The 19,856-nt window shown below is 42.2% G+C and overlaps 1 protein-coding gene across 2 annotated transcripts in view; it reads right to left on the bottom strand.

Moving 5' to 3' along the window:
* The window catches only part of ASIC2 (acid sensing ion channel subunit 2), a 1,882,574-nt gene that overhangs the window by 1,302,402 nt on the left and 560,316 nt on the right, over positions 1 to 19,856 (bottom strand). For both annotated transcript variants that reach the window (XM_069238055.1, XM_069238056.1), the window contains exon 2: positions 11,353 to 11,503. In XM_069238055.1, the coding sequence (XP_069094156.1) occupies positions 11,353 to 11,503 (151 nt within the window). The remainder of the gene's footprint in view (positions 1 to 11,352; positions 11,504 to 19,856) is intronic.

Genomic DNA, 19,856 nt, shown 5'->3' with positions numbered 1-19,856 from the left:
CTACAGGGGATGGACTTTACGGTGGAACATCGACCCGGTACAGAGCACGCCAATGCTGATGGTCTGTCCAGGTTCTTCCGCCTTAGTGATGAGAACTCCCATGAGGTTGGGTAGTTGCTCCCCACTTTTAGCTGGGGGGGACACGTGTTAGACTTTTCATCCTTGGCGTGGTCTCCCTTAACTTTTTGCCTCTGTTCCCCAGGTTGTTGATGTGTGCTGGACTCTGATTTTGCTGTTTTTGTTACTCTGGGCACTTTACCACTGCTAACCAGTGCTAAAGTGCAAGTGCTCCTGTTTAAATTGTATGTAAGTGGTTCATCCATGATTGGCATATTGGAATTACTAGTAAGTCCCTAGTAATGTGCACTAGAGGTGCCAGGGCCTGTAAATCAAATGCTACTAGTGGGCCTGCAGCACTGGTTGTGCCACCCACATAAGTAGCTCTGTAATCATGTCTCAGACCTGCCCCTGCAGTGTCTGTATGTGTATTTTTACACTGTAAATTCGACTTGGCAAGTGTACCCACTTGCCAGGCCTAAACTTTCCCTTTCCTTACATGTAAGGCACCCCTAAGGTAGGCCCTAGGTAGCCCCAAGGGCAGGGTGCAGTGTATGGATAAGGTAGGACATATAGTAATGTGGTTTATATGTCCTGACAGTGAAATACTGCCAATTTCGTTTTCACTGTTGCAAGGTCTGTCTCTCTCTCATAGGATAATATGGGGGCTACCTTTAAATATGATTAAAGTGTAGATTCCCCTAGAGAGTAGATGGACATGTGGAGTTTGGGATCCCTGAACTCACAATTTAAAAATACATCTTTTAGTAAAGTTGATTTTAAGATTGTGCGTTTGGAAATGCCACTTTTAGAAAGTGAGCATTTTCTTGCTTAAACCATTCTGTGACTCTGCCTGGTTTGTGGATTCCCTGTCTGGGTCAGTTTGACAGTTGGGTTGTTTTTCACCTCACACCAGACAGTGACACAAAGGGAGCTGGGGTGTGATCTGCATTTCCTGATTAGCCATCTCTGCTAGGAGGGAGGGGTGGAGTGGTCACTCTCATCTGAAAGGACTGTGCCTGCCTCTGACAATGCTGTCTCCAGCCCCCTGGTGTGTGTCTGAGGCCTTGCCTGGGCAAGGCAGGATTTCACAAGAAGGTGTGAGTCCCCTTTGAAGAAAGGTGACTTCAAAGACTAAAATGGGTATAAGAAGGGCACCCAAACTTACAAGCTTTAGAAACACTTCTGGAACCAAGAGGAACCTCTGCCTGGAGAAGAGCTGATAGCTGAGGAGAACGTGCTGCCCTGCCTGTGACTGTGCTTTGTGGAGCTTTCCTGCAGTGCTGCTTCTGCCAGAGTAAGAGGGCAAAGACTGGACTTTGTGTGCCTTCCATCTTGAAGAAGAAATCTCCAAGGGCTTGATGTAGAGCTTGCCTCCTGTTGTTGAAGTCTCAGGGATAGCAAAGACTTCTTCCTGCCAGCACCTGGAGTCTCTGGAGAGACCCCTACTCTGCTCTGTGGTGCCCTTCCAGTCCCTGGGACCCTGAAAGGAGAGGCTGGCAGCCTAAGGACAAAAATACACGCACCGAGCGCCGTGCGGAGAAAAGATCGACGCAAATCCGATCGCGGCTGAGAAAACGACGCGACGCCGGTTCCGCAGCTGAGAAACGACGCCGCAGGAAACGCGACCGAAAAACCGACGCCCGGAGCAGGAGAAACGACGCGCAGCATCGCTGACGGAGGCTGAGAGATCGCACCCTGCGCCGCGGGACTTTCGGATCGTCGTGTGGCTGGCTTTTTCAACGCGCACCGCCGTGCCGAGTTGTTTTCGACGCACACCGCCCGTGCGGGGTTATTTTTGACGCAAACCAGGTACATTTTTCACGCTAGCAGCGCTAGTGTGGTGTTACAACTACCTAAAGACTCTTTTTATTTTTAAACCTTTAAAAAATCATAACTTGACTTGTGTATGTTGGATTTTTGTCGTTTTGGTCTTGTTTTGTCTAGATAAATATTTCCTATTTTTCTAAACTGGTGTTGTGTCATTTTGTAGTGTTTTCATTGAGTTACTGTGTGTGTTGGTACAGATACTTTACGCCCAGCACTCTGAGGTTAAGCCTACTGCTCTGCCAAGCTACCAAGGGGGTAAGCAGGGGTTAGCTGAGGGTGATTCTCTTTTATCCTAACTAGAGTGAGGGTCCTTGCTTGAACAGGGGGTAACCTGACTGTCAACCAGAGACCCCATTTCTAACATCATCTCCAAATTGCTTTTAACTTTATTGATAATACGATTTCTCTAGTATGTGACTAGCTTGCTGGGAGGCAAAGTGCCGGGCTCAATCTTGATCTGCCCAATTTTGTAAAAAATATATATATATCTATCTATCTATCTATCTATATATATATATATATATATATATATATATATATATATATATATATATATTTGTTTGAATATTCCATCTCAAGTTTAAGTTGCCAATCACTGCATGATGGGTGCCTTGAAGGTGGTTCACATATGTAGTCCCAAAGAATCCTCAACTCAAAGATAAAGACGGACACTCACACAGAAATCAAAATTTTCTTTTTACTGTATTGCAGATAGATGTGTTTTGTTGTGAAAGCCTTTATTAAAGTCAGTGAACCCCACGACACACAAAACTACCCCCATGATAGGTTGATTCTGATAAACATAGAAAAGTTATAGTGCGAGTTTGAGTTATCTCAGGGCACAAGTGTTTTTACTTTAGATAACTCTAACTATAACAGGTGAATTTCTGTGGTTTGGTACGTTTAAAATGTGACGCTAACTATAACGTCCCTGTAATCTTTGTTTTTTTTAAAGTGAATTTCTAAGTTATTTTTAATCTAATTCCCAGCAATAATGTCCCTGTAACCGTAGATTTTCTGTGAATTTCTATGGTTGCTCTAACATAAAGTAATTTTCTTTGCTATATATTAGTACAACCACCGCCCCTGCGGCCAACCCGCCTAACCACCCAACTCCACGCTGTGCATGGTCCTTAGCCCGTGTGCTGTGGGAGTTGGCCGTGGCCTGTCTCTCTGGGTGTGAGAATAGATGTGGGATGATGTATCTGGGAGTGAGAGTGGGTGTGAGAGTGTTTGTCTGGGTATGAGATTGAGTGCATCAGTGTCTTAGTGGGTGTGTAATTTTCTGTGTAGGTCTGTGAGTGGGTACGTGAAGATTTCAGTCGGTCTGTTAGTGAATGCGTGAGAGTCTGAGTGGGGCTGCGAGTGGATGCAGGAGAGTCTGAGTGGGTCTGTGAGGGGGTGCATGAGTGTGAGTGGGTCTGTGAGTAGGTGCATTAGGGTCTGAGCAGGTGTGTGAGTGGGTGCAAGGGATTGTAAAAGAGAAATTGTGAGAGAGAGAAAGAGAGTGTGAGGGAGAGAAATTGATAGTTTTTTAGTCTTTGATGGATGATATACTTAGAATGAGTTATTTCTGGACATATTGAAAAGTAAAAATGTATTTGTCAATCAAAAAGAGTGAGATCGCCAATTATTATAAACCTTCAACTTTTGTTGTTGAAAACAAATTAAAGTGGGTTATAACTACAGACACACCTGGACTAGAACCCTCAACTTTCATTTTGAGGTTCTGTGACCTTAACCATTAGGCCACAATTGACTTGTGTTGTGCAGTCCTTGCATGGAGAAACCAATGCAATGACTATCTCTCTCTCTTCCATCCCAATATAGGATGTAAGAGAGAGAGAGAGAGAGAGTGTGACAGGACCACAGGGGAGACTCAAGGCCCCATGGTCCTAGCTGGCTCCCCACATCCTGTGGGAGTGAGCATCTCTCCCACAAGAAGGGAGCAGCTTTAACTAGCAGCTCCCTGCATGTGGACGCATATTTGTGTGAAGGGAAGAGAGATGAAAACTTTCTGCAGAAAGCAGACTTTGTTTGCTTTTGCTTGGGGGGAGCTGTCAGCTCCCACCAAGCAAAAACAAATAGCTATCTCCCAGGGGTGGGCACTCTGGGACATGGCTAGAGCTGGACCTGGGGGTGGCGGTCCCCAGGGCCATCTGTGGCATCTCAAGGGGGGACACGCAGCCCCCCTCCAACTCTACATTTAGTCCCAGGAAGCTAGTAGTCCCCAGGGCTGCAGAAGTCAGAAACAGACCACCTTTCTTTTTTTTTTCAAATTTGCCCCAGGGAGGTGCGGGTCCCTGGGGATGTGGGGACCACACCAGCCCCCCACATTGAAATAGAATGTGGGCCTCAAGGAAATAGCAGAGGCGGGGGCTTTGGGGGGCCATGTGGCCCTCGCATTGAAATACCATGAGTGTCCATGGGAGCACCCCTCCACATTTGTTTTGAATGTGTGCCACAGAGAGGTGGAGGTCCCTTGGGATGTGGGTGGGCCAGGTACCCCCCTGCTTCTAATTTGATTAGAACCCTGGGGAGGTGGCAGTCCACTGGGTTGTGGGGGGAACAGAGGGCCCGCATTCAAAATATAAATGCCCCCGGGACCTGGTCCACCCAGGGGCTGAAGTTAAATTAAGTGAGGGAATCCACACTAGTTTTTTTTTTTTTTTTTTAATGTTCAGCAGATCCGTGGATCCACTGTGACTTCAGCTGAAAATTTAAAAAATAATGCTTTTTTGCTCTGGGGGGTCTCTGTGGGACCCCAGCACCAGAGCTAAGGTGTCATGATGACTCTACCATGGTGCTATTTCTTATTTTTTTACTTTTTTTCTGGTGTTCAGATGAAGCAAAGTCCCAACATAGCTGCCAATCGTTCCTGGTTGAAGTATTGGCAGTCAGTCACATCTCAGCACGAAATCGGAAAGGTTCTGCAAGCCTTTGTGTCCCTGTATATTCAATTTTTGATTTTCCTTAATTTCTCAAACACTCCTGAACATATTTTCACCAAATAACACAAAATGTCTCTTTCTGGACCAAGAGCTATCTTTCTTCCAAATTTGATGTGATTCCGTCCAGTAGTTTGGGTGCTATCACTGTTCAAAACCCCCATGGAAAAATTAATGGGGGAAAAGTGTTTTGGGACCTCCCCTTTTTCTCGACCCCCGCTTGACAGATCACCCCAAAGCTTTCCGGACAGCAGCTCAAGTGGGGGTCGGATTTTCAAATGCTTCCAAAGATATCAGCAAAACATAAAACATTTTTTCTATAGATCTTAACTATTACTTCCTAGTGGTGACCCCTACTATGTAATACTTCGAGTATGGCAGCACTTAGCTGTGCTGTGAAGTGTACATTATGAAGGTTGCATGTCCAGTTGGAATGTTACATGACCTCTATTATTTGTGATTTAATTATTGCGGCGGCACCCGGCACCAGGACTTGAGATCTTAATCTTTGATTGTGTCTTGAGGATACTTATCCTTGCATGGTTACTATACACAGAAAGAATAGGAGGAATACCATGGACTTTCAAATGTGCCTTAAAGAGAAGCACTGTGGAGAGAACAGCCAGTATCATTTTTATAAGTAAAGAGCTGGTTCTCACTGAATATATCCTGGGAGTCTTTGTGGTCCTGGAACTGGAACTTTATCCAGTAGGCACAGGGCTCTTGAGTGTGCAAAGATGCCAATTTTAAAGGGATATGAGAATCGCCTTTGTAGGATCAGAAACTGGGAGTGTTTATACATTACTTAAAGCCTGAATGAAAAATCATGCAGGCTGGAAATGACACAGACTTAAAAGAAACTTCGAGAAAGCAAGCACTTACCTGATTAGAAGCACTGCTGTTCTGTGAAGGGTACATTATGAAGGTTGCATGTCCAGAGGGAAAGTTGTCACAGTGTTATGCCCAGCATTTTACTTCAGGGGAAATAAATCACACTACAACTCCCAAAATGTTCCTAAATAAGCAATGAATAGCAAAGTAAAACCAAAGGACTGATCGACTTTTGTAATCCACTTGAAGAAGACAGATTGTCAAAACCTGTTGTGGATATAGATATAATGCAAATGGAGATTATTGGCAATAAATGAAGGAATCGTTAACTCCCGAGAGTGCAGCAGATCATTGTGTTATTGGTTTACATACTGGGGTTTGTGGTCAGTCTCACCGCCTGCACCAAAAATTAGAGCCTGCTGCTACCAGACCACGATTGTTTGTGATTTAATGATGGTGGTGGTGCCCAACATCAGGACTAAGGGCCAGATGTAGGAAGATTCCAAATTGCGACTTTCAATTTGCGAGTCCCTGCGACTCGCAAATTGCAAGTCGCAATTTGGAATGCCGAAAGGTGTCTCAGAAACCTTCTGCAACTCGCAATGGGGTCTCAATTTGGAATCTTCCTACATCTGGCCCTTTATTCAGTAGGCATGGGGCTTGGGAGTCTGCAAAGATACCAATTTTGAAGGAATATGAAAATCGCCTATTTGGGAACAGAAACTGGGAGAGTTTATAGAAATGATTTAAAGCCTGAATGAAAAATCATGCAAGCTGGAATGACAGAGACTTAAAAGAAACTTTGAGAATGCAAACACTTAGCTGGTTAGAAGCACCCCTACTGGCCCTTCCTGGTGGATTCATGGGATCCTTGTGTAATTTAGGCAACAAATACAAGGCTAGGAATTCTTGGTTTGTCGCACTTCAAAAATATGTACCCCTCCCAATCCATCGTCCCTCCAATCAGAATGCAAAATCCCCATAGGTACAGAATGGGGAAAAAGTTTTTCGTCCCCTCCCCCTTTTCTCGGCCCCTGATTGATGAATCACCCCAAAACTTTCCAAGTAAAACTAGGCAAAGCAGGACACTCTTTAGAAAATTTCATGAAGATTTGTCAAACTGCTGCAAAGTTTTTAGCCCCAAAAAATCACTTAATCTATGGGAAAAGTTGGTCCTAACTATAACTACTTATTGGCTCTATATATACATACTTAAGCACTCAGCTGGAGTGGCTTGAGGTGGCGGGCACTACCCGGCAGCAGAAATCAACACACATAACTTAATAAATCAAACAGTGCAGGTGCTGGTGTTTATTTTGATAAAAGAGCCATAAAGTCCTTCTGAATGTGCATGTCCTTCAGTGTGCGGAAATATATATATCTGTATATATATATATATATATATATATATATATATATATATATATATATATATGTGCATATATATATATGTGTGTGTGTGTGTGTGTATATATATTTTGGACAAGGTCTTGTTTGGGATATGTGGTTTTAATAATCCTTATGTATTGTTGTTTTGCATGACAGAAGCAGAAAGGATATCCCATTCTGAATCAACATTTTGCGCTACAACAATATGGAAGCATTTACGGAACAGCCAGCATTTGCTTTGCATCTTTAAGAAAGCCTGTCTGTAAAAAGTAATAAGTTTAAGATGTTATCATTCAGCAAATAAAATGGGTATGAATGTGCATCCAAAATGACTTATTAGTACTACATTGTACTCTGGGCCTCATTACCGCTGGCCAAACTCTTTGGGTCTGAAGACCACCAGTAATCGAGCCGACGGCAATGATGCGGTGCTCTTGGTGTGACATCACCAGGCAGTGAAAACCCCAATGGTGCATGGCAAGTGCATGGGCAGTGCACGGGCCCCCATGGGTCCTCCGGCACTCAATCTCTGCCAGCCTTTGCATGGAACCGCCATGCAAAAGATGGTGGACACGGCAGTCATAATACCCAGAGCAGCGCTGCCCTGGTGGATTAAGACCGCCGGCACTGCCAGGCCGACGAGTCAGGCGGGTCCTAGGACATCCTATGATATCCAATCAGCAAACACTTCCTAAATGAACTATAAATTGGTACATCAAAGCCTAATGGGAACAGATATCAGACATATAAGCCTCCAGAAAATATCATTGCATTGATGGTAAGCCATCCAATCAATGACCATCATATTTTTATGCAGCATAAACTGATAATATTTTTTAATTACAAAGGAGCTAAAATCTGTGCTGAATTTATGTAATGAAAATGCAACCAAACAAGTCTGAGCGTTTGCCAGCAATTCATGTAGTTCATTTCTGACTGAGAGTTTTTGTAGAAATGCATGTTACATGTCAAATTTGTATGGTTCCTCTGTTATCTTGATAACTGAATGTGGCATCAACAGATCACTATGAACTGAAGGCCACTTTTTATGTCAACAACAACTTCAGTTTTCTGTATCTGCTCCAGTGTAAGGGCATTTGTAGAAGCTGAATGGTAATTCTAGAAATACGTCTGGAGGGACTATGATTGAGTGTTTGTAAACATTACATAAATACAAGGGGCTTGACCCATTTCACCCATTTTGTGTCTATGAGGACATGTGCTAATACATAAGGGTCCATTAAACAATTGTTTCTTACAGAGCTGATAAGTAACACTGGGTTATGTTACAGTGTTTGAATCATTACTTGAGTCACTTGCTGTAATTTGTTGATATTAATGTATGAGACCTGTCAGCCTTAGGGTGGTCTTCCACCAGACTTTTTTGCAACTCCTATTCCATTTTTGCTGGAACTATTTTTGTTGGTCTTAGGATTCTGGTCACCTTACCACTGCTAATCAGTGCCAAAGTGTATGTGCTCACTCCTTGAAACATGGTGATATAGACTTATTCCCTAATTGGCATATTTCATCTAGCTATACGTCCCTAGTAAAGTGCCCTACATGTGACAAGGGCCTGTAAATTAAATGCTACTAGTGGGCATGCAGCACTGACTGTGCCACCCAGTAAATTAGCCCTGTGAAACATGTCTCAGGCCTACCACTGCAGAGCCTGTGTGTGCAGTTTACACTACCATGCCGACCTGGCAAAATAATCCTTTTGCCAGGCCCAAACCTTCCTCTTGAATACCTATAAATCACCCATAGGGTAGACCCTGGACAACCCAGGGGGTAGGGTGCAATGTATTGAAAGAATAAGAGACGTACTTTTTCGTTTTACAGTTCCTGGTAATAAAAAACTCTTAAATTTGTGTTTCACTACAGCAAGGCCTATCTCTCCATCAGGTTAACATTGGAGATACCTTATTACATCGGAAGAGATGATCCCTTAGCGTTTGGTGTCTCTGGAATCACAATTTAAAATCCTAACTTATCGTAAAATCAGTTTTTAAATTGTAATTCGGAAAATACCACTTTTCAAAAGTTGACATTTTCCTGCCTTAGCCACTTGGTGCCTGCAGCCTGTCTCTGGTCACATGACTGGGTGTAGTTGGCAGTTGGGCTTTGTGTATTGCTCCTAGAGAGCTACACCATCTGAGCTTAGGTATGACTTAATGGGTCATCCTGGCCAGGTTGGGAGGGAGGAGCTGAACACAGCCTCACTTACACCTGAATAGGCTGTGTACTGCCCCCATACAAATGGCTTACCAACCCTGTATCTTCACTCCATCCAGCTTGGAGCCAGGGCAGGGGATGAAAGGGATTCCTTGCACTTTGAAGCCACTGTCTAGAAGCTTCTCCCACCTTCCATAACCAGGGCACCAAAGTATAAATACTGGACCACAGACACTACCATTTTAGTACACTTATGGAACTGTGGATACTCTGTCAGGAAGAAGGACTGCTGTGCTGCTGAAGACCTACCACTCTGCTGGACTGCTGTTTTGCTGGATTCCTGCTTTGCTGTGCTGACCTGAGCCTACTTCCCTCTTCCAGGGCACCAAAGTATAAATACTGGACCACAGACACTACCATTTTAGTACACTTATGGAGCTGTGGATACTCTGTCTGGAAGAAGGACTGCTGTGCTGCTGAAGACCTACCACTCTGCTGGACTGCTGTTTTGCTGGATTCCTGCTTTGCTGTGCTGACCTGAGCCTACTTCCCTCTTGTCTGGGAGTAAGAAGGAGTGGACCTGAATCTCTCCACCCTAGAACCCAGAGTGACTCCAAGGGTGAGTTAGCTGGCCTCCTGGTCCAAAATATGAGGGAAAGAATAGACTTCCAACCACCCTGCTCCTGAACCTTGTCTCTGCTCACTGTGAGTCTGCCCTGCCCAATGGTGCCACTCCAGTCCTGGATCCTTGGAAGTAGACCTGAAGTCCTCTGCACCAGTAGAGCTGATGCATCCTCTGTTGCTGGTTCGTGGAGAAAATCAACAGCAACCAGCACAACCAGGATGGCATCACCACTGTACCTTTCATCCCGAAACCAGTCCATCGCCTTAGGAACTGACTCTGCAGAGTTTCTTTTTGGTGCAATGTACTTCCATCACCGTTGATGGCAGCCTTGATGACAATGACATAACTCTGCATTGCAGCCCCTGCGCTCATCGGAACAAATGCATCGCATCTACTGCTAAATGTACCTCAATGTTGACATATGCCGAACTTGCAGCACAGTCTCACCACATCTTAGTACCAACACCCCATTGTTGTTGCGTGGAGGGAAGCAATGTATCCCCTGCTGCCATTTTGGAACATACTTTTTATGGAAAAATTCAGCATACTGCAGAATCTAATCACAAAAAATGCTTCCGAAGGTGTAGCTCTTTTTTTTGTTTTTTACCTTATGGTCAGATTAGATTGTAACTGTATTTTCATGTAAATGCTTTAGCATTGACTGCATTTTGTTTTCCATTATACTTGACTGTGTAGGCACACCAACACCAATACATTACTGGTTGATGAACTGGTATATTTTATGAAAGATACTTACTTGAGCACTATGCAGCTATCATTCTTGCTTGGTAAAGCTGATCTAAAATAATGTAGGACGTGCATGTGTTTGAACAATTTTGGCATTCTGATTTTCCTTTCCCAACTGAAATTTGTTTGACCGCGAACAAACAATAAAGAATACTTCTTTAAAGAAGACCACATAACATTGCTGAGGAAATCATTTAATATGTGTGTAAAGCAAATCAAAAATCAAGAAGTTATTTTTTACATTCTTCTAATGATATTTGTATAAATATGGGCTGCTGTACTTTAAATATTGAATAGTATTTTAACTAAATATAAAGCAGTTGGTCTTTGCCTTTAAACACCTGTTAATCATGCATGCTTTTTGTCACCTTCCTCTCGCACAATCATATTGCTTTATGCAGTGTATTAGTAATCTATTTTTTAGTATTTAACATACCGTTTACATTCCTACTCCATTTCTATTCAAATATTGACATTCTCCACATTATTTGTAGATGTTTATTGATCTTCATTGCACCCTGTGCTAACACAGCCGTGATGAAGCTTTCACACTGTCCAATTACTTCAAAATATGATTTAACAATGCCTTTATATGACATTTTATGAAATATTGATCAGTATATTCAATCACAGTAATCAATTTTTAAATAGAAGATAGAGGTACCCAGCCAAAAGCACCAAGTCAGCAATTACAACTTGGATATAAAATGAGATAATTCTTTCAGTCGGTTAATCGAAAGAGGACCTTACCTGATACCCCCCACACTGGCAGGTATTCATCTTGCTGTATGTCCAGCATGATTTCCAACCCATTCCCTGTGCCACCTTTCACCGTTGTCAGCAGAGGGCGGCCATCTTGCCCTGAGTTAAACATGTAGCATTTGCCATAACGTGTGAAAACCTGCAAGAAAAGAGAGGAAATTAATATTTCTTAAGAAATTTCTTTACAAAGGCACATTATGTTTCTTAAATGTTTATCGCTTCAAACTGAAAAAAAACAGAACAGGGAATTATTCGGAATAAAGAGTCCCTATAATAGCACAAAAGCAATGTAATTCAAAAATGAGGTGTTGTGGTAAATACAGAAAATGAAGGACTCAAATGTATGCTGGCAATGTCCCATGAACTCTCCCAACAATTATCTCAGTTTCTTCAGAGAACAGAAAGTAAAGACTAGAGCAGCAGTAACAATTACTCTAGAGTTAGAAAATAATATTGGTTGGATTTGCAAAAGCATGACACCAGGAGCGGCTCCTCCATTAGGGCGGAGGAGAGTCACCCCAGAGGGCAGTGGCTGCTGCAAAACCTTTAAAAGAAATCCATGCTAAACATTTTTTTTTATTATGGTTTTCTTTTAAAGGGGTGGGCCATGAGGGTGACAAGCAGTGAGGGGAAGTGCAGAGCACTCCCCCTCACTGCCCATGTATGTTTGGCCAGCCGGGCTGGAGAGAGCCTGCACAGGTTCCCAGTCTGCCTGGGAGTGCCCTGGCTGGGTGCTCCCAGCCAATCCTGATGCTGATTGAATCAGCGTCAGGATTGGCCACAGGGCAGGTTGGGAGCTTGTGCCTGCAGCAGAAGGCAGCAGAAGACGGAGGAGCGGCGGAGGAGCACAGCGTGCAGGTAGTATTATTATTTTTGTTTTATTTATTTATTGCTGTTTTCAACCAACCCCCCACCTCCCCTGCCCCCTGCATGGCGTCCTGCCCACTGTAACATCCGCAAGCCGCAACTGCATGACACCTTTAGGTGCCAGCACTTCAAACCAGGAAGAGTTGGTAATGATTTTGGGACTCGGATTGAGGCGAGCAAAAAAGTAAAAAAATAAACAAAAATGGACGAGGGTAGAGATACAGGTGTGCTGAAGACAGAGACGAAATGCTTCAGCAAGCAGGGAGCTGCTGTCTAAGCAGCTCCGTGCTTGCTGAGGAAATGGCACTGCAAAGAAAGACTTAAGGCTTCTCCCAGAGTGTCAGGTAGCCCTTAAAGGGCATATTTGAAAAAATTATTTTACAAGAAATAAATTAATTAAAAATATATATAGGGACCACGGGGGTAGCCTTGAGGGCACTCCCTTGCAGTCCCAGATACCCCATAAAAAACAAGTAGCTTAGTGTGAAGGTCGCAGACCTTAACATTGAGATTTGAGGGTTCAAGTAATTTCATTTTTTTTTTAAGTACTATATTTAAAACAAAAATACATGTTTTAATTTAAATTGAAAACTAATAAGTCACACCAAGTATATCAGACATCAAAGACTAAAAAACTCTATCCCACTCCCTGTCACCTTCTTTCGCTCTTTCTGTCTTTGAATCAATTCTCCCAGTGAAACACCCACTCAGACACTTATGCACCCACTCACAGACCAATTCAGACACTCACACACCCACTCACAGACCCACTCAGACCATCACTCACCCACTTACAGACCCACGCACACACTGACGCAACCACTATAACACTAATGTGTGCACTTTCACACCCAAACGGACACTCTGACAGCCACTCCTACCCCTATAAGTCTCACACCTATTCTCACACTCAGAGAGGCCACAGACAACGTCCACCGTGCATGTGCAAAGGGCCGTGCTCAGCATCGGGTTGGGTTGTTAGTGGGGTTGGCTGCAGGGACTGGCTACAAGTCAGCCCTTGCAGGCAATCCCTACTACACACAGGAGAAGGACATGCACAGTGCAAGGTTGGGTTCTTATAGGGGGTTGGCCTTTGGGCCATGCACAACAGTGGTTGGATTCACGTACAGCGATGAAAATTACTATACATTAAAAAAACATAAAATCACTGAAAAAAACAAAGGTTACAGGGACATTATAGTTAGTTTCTGAATTTACTCTTTCAAAACCATCAGCAATTAACTTTTATTCAAGTAACTAAAACTTGTGCCCTAAGGTAACTATAACTTGTGCCTTTGCCATGCACAGCTAATTACTCCACATATTATATCATTGAGGACATATTCTATGCCATCTTTCTTATTTTCACTGTTACATTTGCAATAAAACTATAGATGAGACAACTGTGCATGGTGAAGGCACGGGTTATAGTTACCTTAGGGTGCGAGTTTTCGTTACTTGAAAGAAGCCTGAGTATAAATGCTGAATTTCTATGGTTTGCACAAGTAAATTCCTTTCATGGGATTTTTTCTCACCTTTTTTTATTTAACTCTTGATGGGCGTGACAAGAGCTTTTTGAAAGATACCAAAATAGATTGTTGTCTGCAGACAAAGGGAAATAACTAGCTACAGCTTATAAAGGCATTTTCAGAGAGGGAAGATCCGCCATCTTCGTCATATGCCAGTGTTCTGACATTTGCCATTCTTTTCAGGACCATGGCCACAAGCTGAGGCTCCTTTTCTGTGCACGTCAGGCCACAAAAATACAAAAAAAGTGCTTCCTGCAGCATCTGCCAGTTTACAATGGACTCAGTCAATTAACCTTTAAAGAGCAAATTGTCTAAAGTCATGAGGACAATATATTCCAATAATCCGGTTTGCGAAATATCACAGTATTATTTGCTTATAATTTGTTTTAAACTTTCTTGTTGCAGCTACATTTTATTGCAATAATTGTTCAGATATCAATGAATAACAGTTGTGCCAGTGGCAAGACGAGGGAGGAAGAACAGTTCCTGCAAAACCATATCCGACAATCAATATTATAGCAGTTTTTTCAACAAACACAAAACCTTTTCCTCACCAGAGCCCATTAAATGGGAGCTGAGTTAATGGATGTAAATATGATAACCACAGAAATAAAACTGCCAGAAAAGTTCAATTACCCTCAAGAGATAAAACTGATATAGAAACAGCATGAATGAAGTACTCAAGTTACTGAATTATAAATAGTCTTAAAACATTTTATTGTTCAGTTGCAGCATTTTGTATACCACAATAACATATATTACTTTGCAATCAGCATTACAACGTGTTGTAAGTCCTTTTTTTATTACAAGTGTCTTGTAAAATTGTTGCTTTTATGTGAAACGAACTCCTTGGAGTTTAAAGCCTTTTGAATTCACCTAATAACCAATCCAGAAATGTAGCAGTTTCGATAATACATGCATGGCGATGATCGCTAAGAAGCCTGTTAGCCCTTTTTTCATACATATAGTTCATGTTCACAATGGAAAAGGTGCACAGATTCACACAGTTGTAGTATATGAACAATCCCTAGTGAACAGGCAACTGGATTAGTGACTGAGTTAATTAGTTTAAACAGCCTCCTTATTTGATATACAGTTTTTGGTATGATTTGGGCTCAGTAGTTGTGTTTGGCAGATTTGACAGCTCTTCTGTAACCTTTAAATTAGGGGTGGGCAGAATGCTTAATTCCACCAGTGGAATAGGAGTAATTAAGTAATGCTATTTTACTCATGTAATTACCGATTAATTCCACCCTTCCACTGGTGGAATTAAATCAGCACTGTTTGGTTTAAAACAGGGCTGGAAGAGGGAGCAGTCCCTCTATGTTTAAAAGCCACAGCAGATTAAACGCTATTTTGCAGTGATGTTTAAACTTAGAGGGACTGATCTCTCTTCCGGACTGATTAAACCACTGCAGAGTAGTGTATACCCTTTAGCGCCCTGGCCTATCTATTTAAGGGCGTTGAGGGTTATGCATTGCACTGCCCTGTAATTCACTACATATCCTTTGGTCCCTTACATTATTATGGACACACGTTGTGGTGCCCATTCTGCCACTTGGTGGAATTCCTCAGATTTCTGTGGAATTTAAAAGTAAGTCTGCAGAGGTGCATGGAATGAAACTCTGCCAATTCCGGCAAGCCTTACTTGAAATACTTTGAGATAGGGCACCTTAGAAGGACCATTAACACTTGTAGCTTTTTGCTGCAACACAAATATTTATTTGTTTACCTTGGGAAATGGTGGTGTTGGTGCCTGGATTTCATAGGTTTGGTTGAGGATGTGAGGGGTTTCAACATACTATAACAGGTTGTTTTGGGAGGTAAGGGTGGTGAAAGAAGTTGTATTTAAACAAGTCAAAACTCTGTTGTGGAATGATCTAACCTGGCAATTGGAATAACTCTGTCTATCTGAATGTTGAGGCTTTCAGTAACCATAGCACCAACAGTATCAAACTTTTTGTAGGTGGAGCATAGAACATCCTGTCACTGACCCATATAAGATAAAGGGGGGAAATGTGAGTGGGAAGCTGATCTGAGTGACAACCAGCCATTGTTAAAAAGTCACATGAATTTTACATGCTGCAGATCAAGCAGAGGAAGCCCCAATAAAGATAAAGTTTATTCAGATATTCTACCTTTCCTTTATGGGTATGACAGTGCCTGAGAAGACACTGAAAGCACTAAGTTAGAGTTTTGTGGCCTGCGTTGCCCATGAAGTTGCACAGGCAAATCATTTGCAAAAGAGATTTCGTACACAGTAAAAACCCACCCCTCTCTACCTCCTGTCTTTCTTAGAGGAGGATATCATAGCCAGCCGGTGTAGTACTACATTGGTGATGCCCCACTGCTAGTTGCAGTCGGTCATTGTTCCACCAAACAGTATCAGGTAAGGCATCATTAAGGATGGTGTGTATTTGAGTTGGTGCTTGGTAGCTGATCTGCAGTTCAGTAAGAATGATGTTAAGGCCTTACAGCATGAGTCTCCTTTGTGGGGTTCTGCAACTGGTAAGACATTTCAGCACTGTTTATGGAGTAAAGTGGTCAATAGCTTTAAAATTTTGTATTAATGTTTGGTGTAGGATAGAGTCATTGTGTGGCTCTAGAATGTTAATGTTCAGTTCATGATGAAATTTAATTAGATAAGTAAGCAAAGGATTCTCACCAGTGCCAGAAACACACCGTAGCAAAAGGCAGCTAGTAGCAAGAGCATAAAAAAAATAAAATCAATGTAAATAATGACCCGTATGAGTGAAATCTGGGCCCAACCAAAAGCTGCATTTTAAATGTGCACTTTCCTTTCTAAACTTTACATGAACCTTATTTTACTTGCTTGATTGCTAACGTTGACAAATTCCAAACAACATTAGCTCACTAGAAATGTTTCTTCGGTGACTTTTGCATGAACTGTGCATGATTCAAGCTTCCTATGCTAACAAAGAAATCCACAATATTTAATTATTTTTAAACGCTGGGCACTGGAATTTTCAAAACTTGCTAAACTAATCTGAAACTTGCTTCTTCATGAATAGACTTTGGTGTGGAGATGTGTGAGAATTATTATGACCTATTTGTGCATAACATTCACATGAGTGTCTTTTCTTTCACAGACCAAGACGACTTGGGAAATCATTTTTAAGTTTCAACTTATATTTTCAAATGTATCTTGCTGTTAGAGCTGTCTTTGTTAGAAGTTACCATCTCTATGAAAACTTCTTCTCATTTCATACTTTCAATGCCTATGATTGGCAGTCTAATATCTTAGCTAAAACAATTTGGATTAAAATGCATATTATTGTACTTGCTATAAAAAATGTCTCAGGGAAAGAACAGATAGCTTAGCTCGTTCGTTTCACACAGTCTCTTAGGATTTAACTCAGACTCTCTCTCTGCGAGACTCAGACAGACTTTGCTCTATGCCTAGACTATTCTCTATCAGAGTCTGTTACAGAATTCTTTATGAGTACTGATAACCTCGCTGACTAGACAGCATCTTAGAAATCGTGTTCCTTTTTGTTATTTTCTGACTAAAATGATTTACTCTCACTGATTTAGAATGCTAGAGTAGGGATAGAATTTTGGGACACACTTTATGCAATGTTCTGTAAACCTTTTTTGACTAATAAATAAAGGATCTGAAACTTATGATAAATACAACTTTTATCTCTAAATAAAACTCTTGTTATTTACTCCTGAAAAATATATATATGTGATGTGTTGGAATTTCTACCCTATTCTAAAGGTCTCATCTTGGGTGTCTAAAGATTACAGAGTATTTTTATAAATTTAGGATTCTTAGTGCTCCCACAAGTAGTATTTACTGAAGACTTGAAACTGAGTATTTGTCTCTGAGATATTTCTGGGGACAGTTGCTTCAGAACTTTAGACTGTCCATCAGCTGTGTCTCCATTTCACCATAAGGTGACACAAGTCCACCATTCTGGGTCTATCATTGGCCTATAGATGTTCACAAGTTGTATTTAAATTATTGACATTGGGTATCCACACTGGCATCACCTAAGGCTACTGACTCCTGTTTTACCCTGTACATACCAGCTTTTTTACTTTTGGTTTGACATTTAACTGTAATAAAAATAATATTTATAAAGCAAAATATCTCTCTTACAGAAGTGCCATTTTGTATACTATGGAAGCAGGGTAATAGTATTCATAATATGACATATCTTGGTTCTTAGCATATGATCTCTGAATAGTTAAAACAGTTTACTTCAGTGTCTCTTGCACTGGCAAATATTGTGCTGTTAAAATGATTTAAACTCTTCATAATCCACTTTATCTACATGACCTTCTGAAAGCTGGGCTACTGAATCTGCTAGCTATCACTGAGTCATAATGCCATCAGACATGTCCAATAGTATTGACTTATGTTTACTTTTATGTTATCAGGCACTGGTCGGTGTGGTCCTATTTGTCTTTATTTACTGGTGTTGATTCATCTGCACCTACATTTTCTCTTGTAAACATTTTTAGTAAACGTTTTAGCAGGGTGGCTTTTTATACCTTGATAGTGCTAATTTATTGACCAAGTTCATATGAGGGCTGTGAGAAACTGGGGCTGATTGCAGAGGCCCCCTAACTTTTTGCCCCCATTTTCCACTTTATGCTGGTGTTTTCCTGACTCTGATGGTGCCCTGGGTACTGCTAACCAGTCCCAGGGCCTGTGCTCTGTGTAAAATGGATATGCAAATTAGGCTAATTATAATTGGCTAAGTTAACCTACCTATAAGTCCCTAGTATATGGTAGGGCATGTAGGTTTAGGGACCACAGCATAGGTGGTGCACACCTAGGTGCATTGCTGAGGTGCCCAGTGTCATTTTAAAAGCAAGCCTGCCTTGCTGGCTGCTTTTAAATTAAAGTTATATGCAAATTCGACTTTGGAATTAAAGGTACTTCCAAAGTCTTAAACTACCTTATTTTTACACATAAGTCACCCCTAAGGTGTGCCCTATGTGCCCCTAGGGCTGGGTGCCATGTAACTATAAGCAGGGACTTTATAAAAATAGATTTATAAGCCCTGGTGAGGTAAAAACAGCCAAATTCGTTTTTCCCTCATTGAAGTAAATGGCCTTCATAGGCTAGAATGGGCAGACTTTATTTTAAATTTTAAAGTCTCCTTAAATGTTACATACCAAGAATTTGGTATCAAATTGATTGTTATAATAAATCCCACAACTTCCAGTTGTTGGATTTAATATAACTAGTGCAGGTAAAAAGTTTAGACTTTACCTAAAAAGTTGCCAATTTCAGCTCTGCATTGTTTTTGCTGCTGTGCTCTGATTGGCCAGCCTGCAGCAGCTTCTGCCAGGCTACTTTAATGAGGTGTGAAGTGGCCTGACTTTACACAAAGGAATGTGCTTGGGGGAGAGAATCTCCCCTCAGCAGATGGGGAAGCAGGAAGGGGGAGGGCTGCCAAACTGGTCTTCAAAGGCAGAGAAGGACATCTGGAGCACCCAGCAACACCCCCACATCCTGCAACCCCAGACAGCTAGGTGCCCCCTTGATTAGATTAGGAGAGGGCAGGAGAGGGGTGTGTTTATGATTTTTAGCCACACCAGTGGGTGGGCTCAGCCAGATCTCTCCTCCAAAAATCAGATTCATCCATTTTGGATTTTTAGAGACTATTGCCTTCTGGGATGGATTTTTGCCACACTTCCCAGGAAGTGGTCATCACAGGGGGACGACCCTGTCCCTGATTGGAGGACCAGGGCCCCCCTGCTTTTCACCCAGGAGCAAGGATAAAACTGGCAGACCTGCACCCACGCCTCAGATCCCCACCAAATTTCAAGAAGAAAGAACTACAAGGAGAAGAAGGACTGCCCTGCTGGACCCCTGGCCTGCACCTGGACCCTGCACTCAGAAAGACTGCACCAGCTGCACACTTGGGCTTCACCACAAGAAGGACTTTGCCTGGCTTCCACTGGTTCAAGGAGGGACTCCCTGTTTGCTACAGGTGAAAAATTGCTAACCAGAGTCCCCTGCACCAACTCCTGAAAAAGTGACCAGCTGCCCACTGCCCAGTGGCCAAAAAGGAGTTTGCGCCAGGTGCATTCTGGGAGTTGAAGTCCGCACCCCCA

The sequence above is a fragment of the Pleurodeles waltl genome, chromosome 6, assembly GCF_031143425.1.
Source record: "Pleurodeles waltl isolate 20211129_DDA chromosome 6, aPleWal1.hap1.20221129, whole genome shotgun sequence".
Classification (NCBI taxonomy): Eukaryota; Metazoa; Chordata; class Amphibia; order Caudata; family Salamandridae; genus Pleurodeles; species Pleurodeles waltl.
The sequence above is the reverse complement of the archived record's forward strand: the minus strand, read 5'-3'. Positions and strand labels throughout refer to the sequence as shown.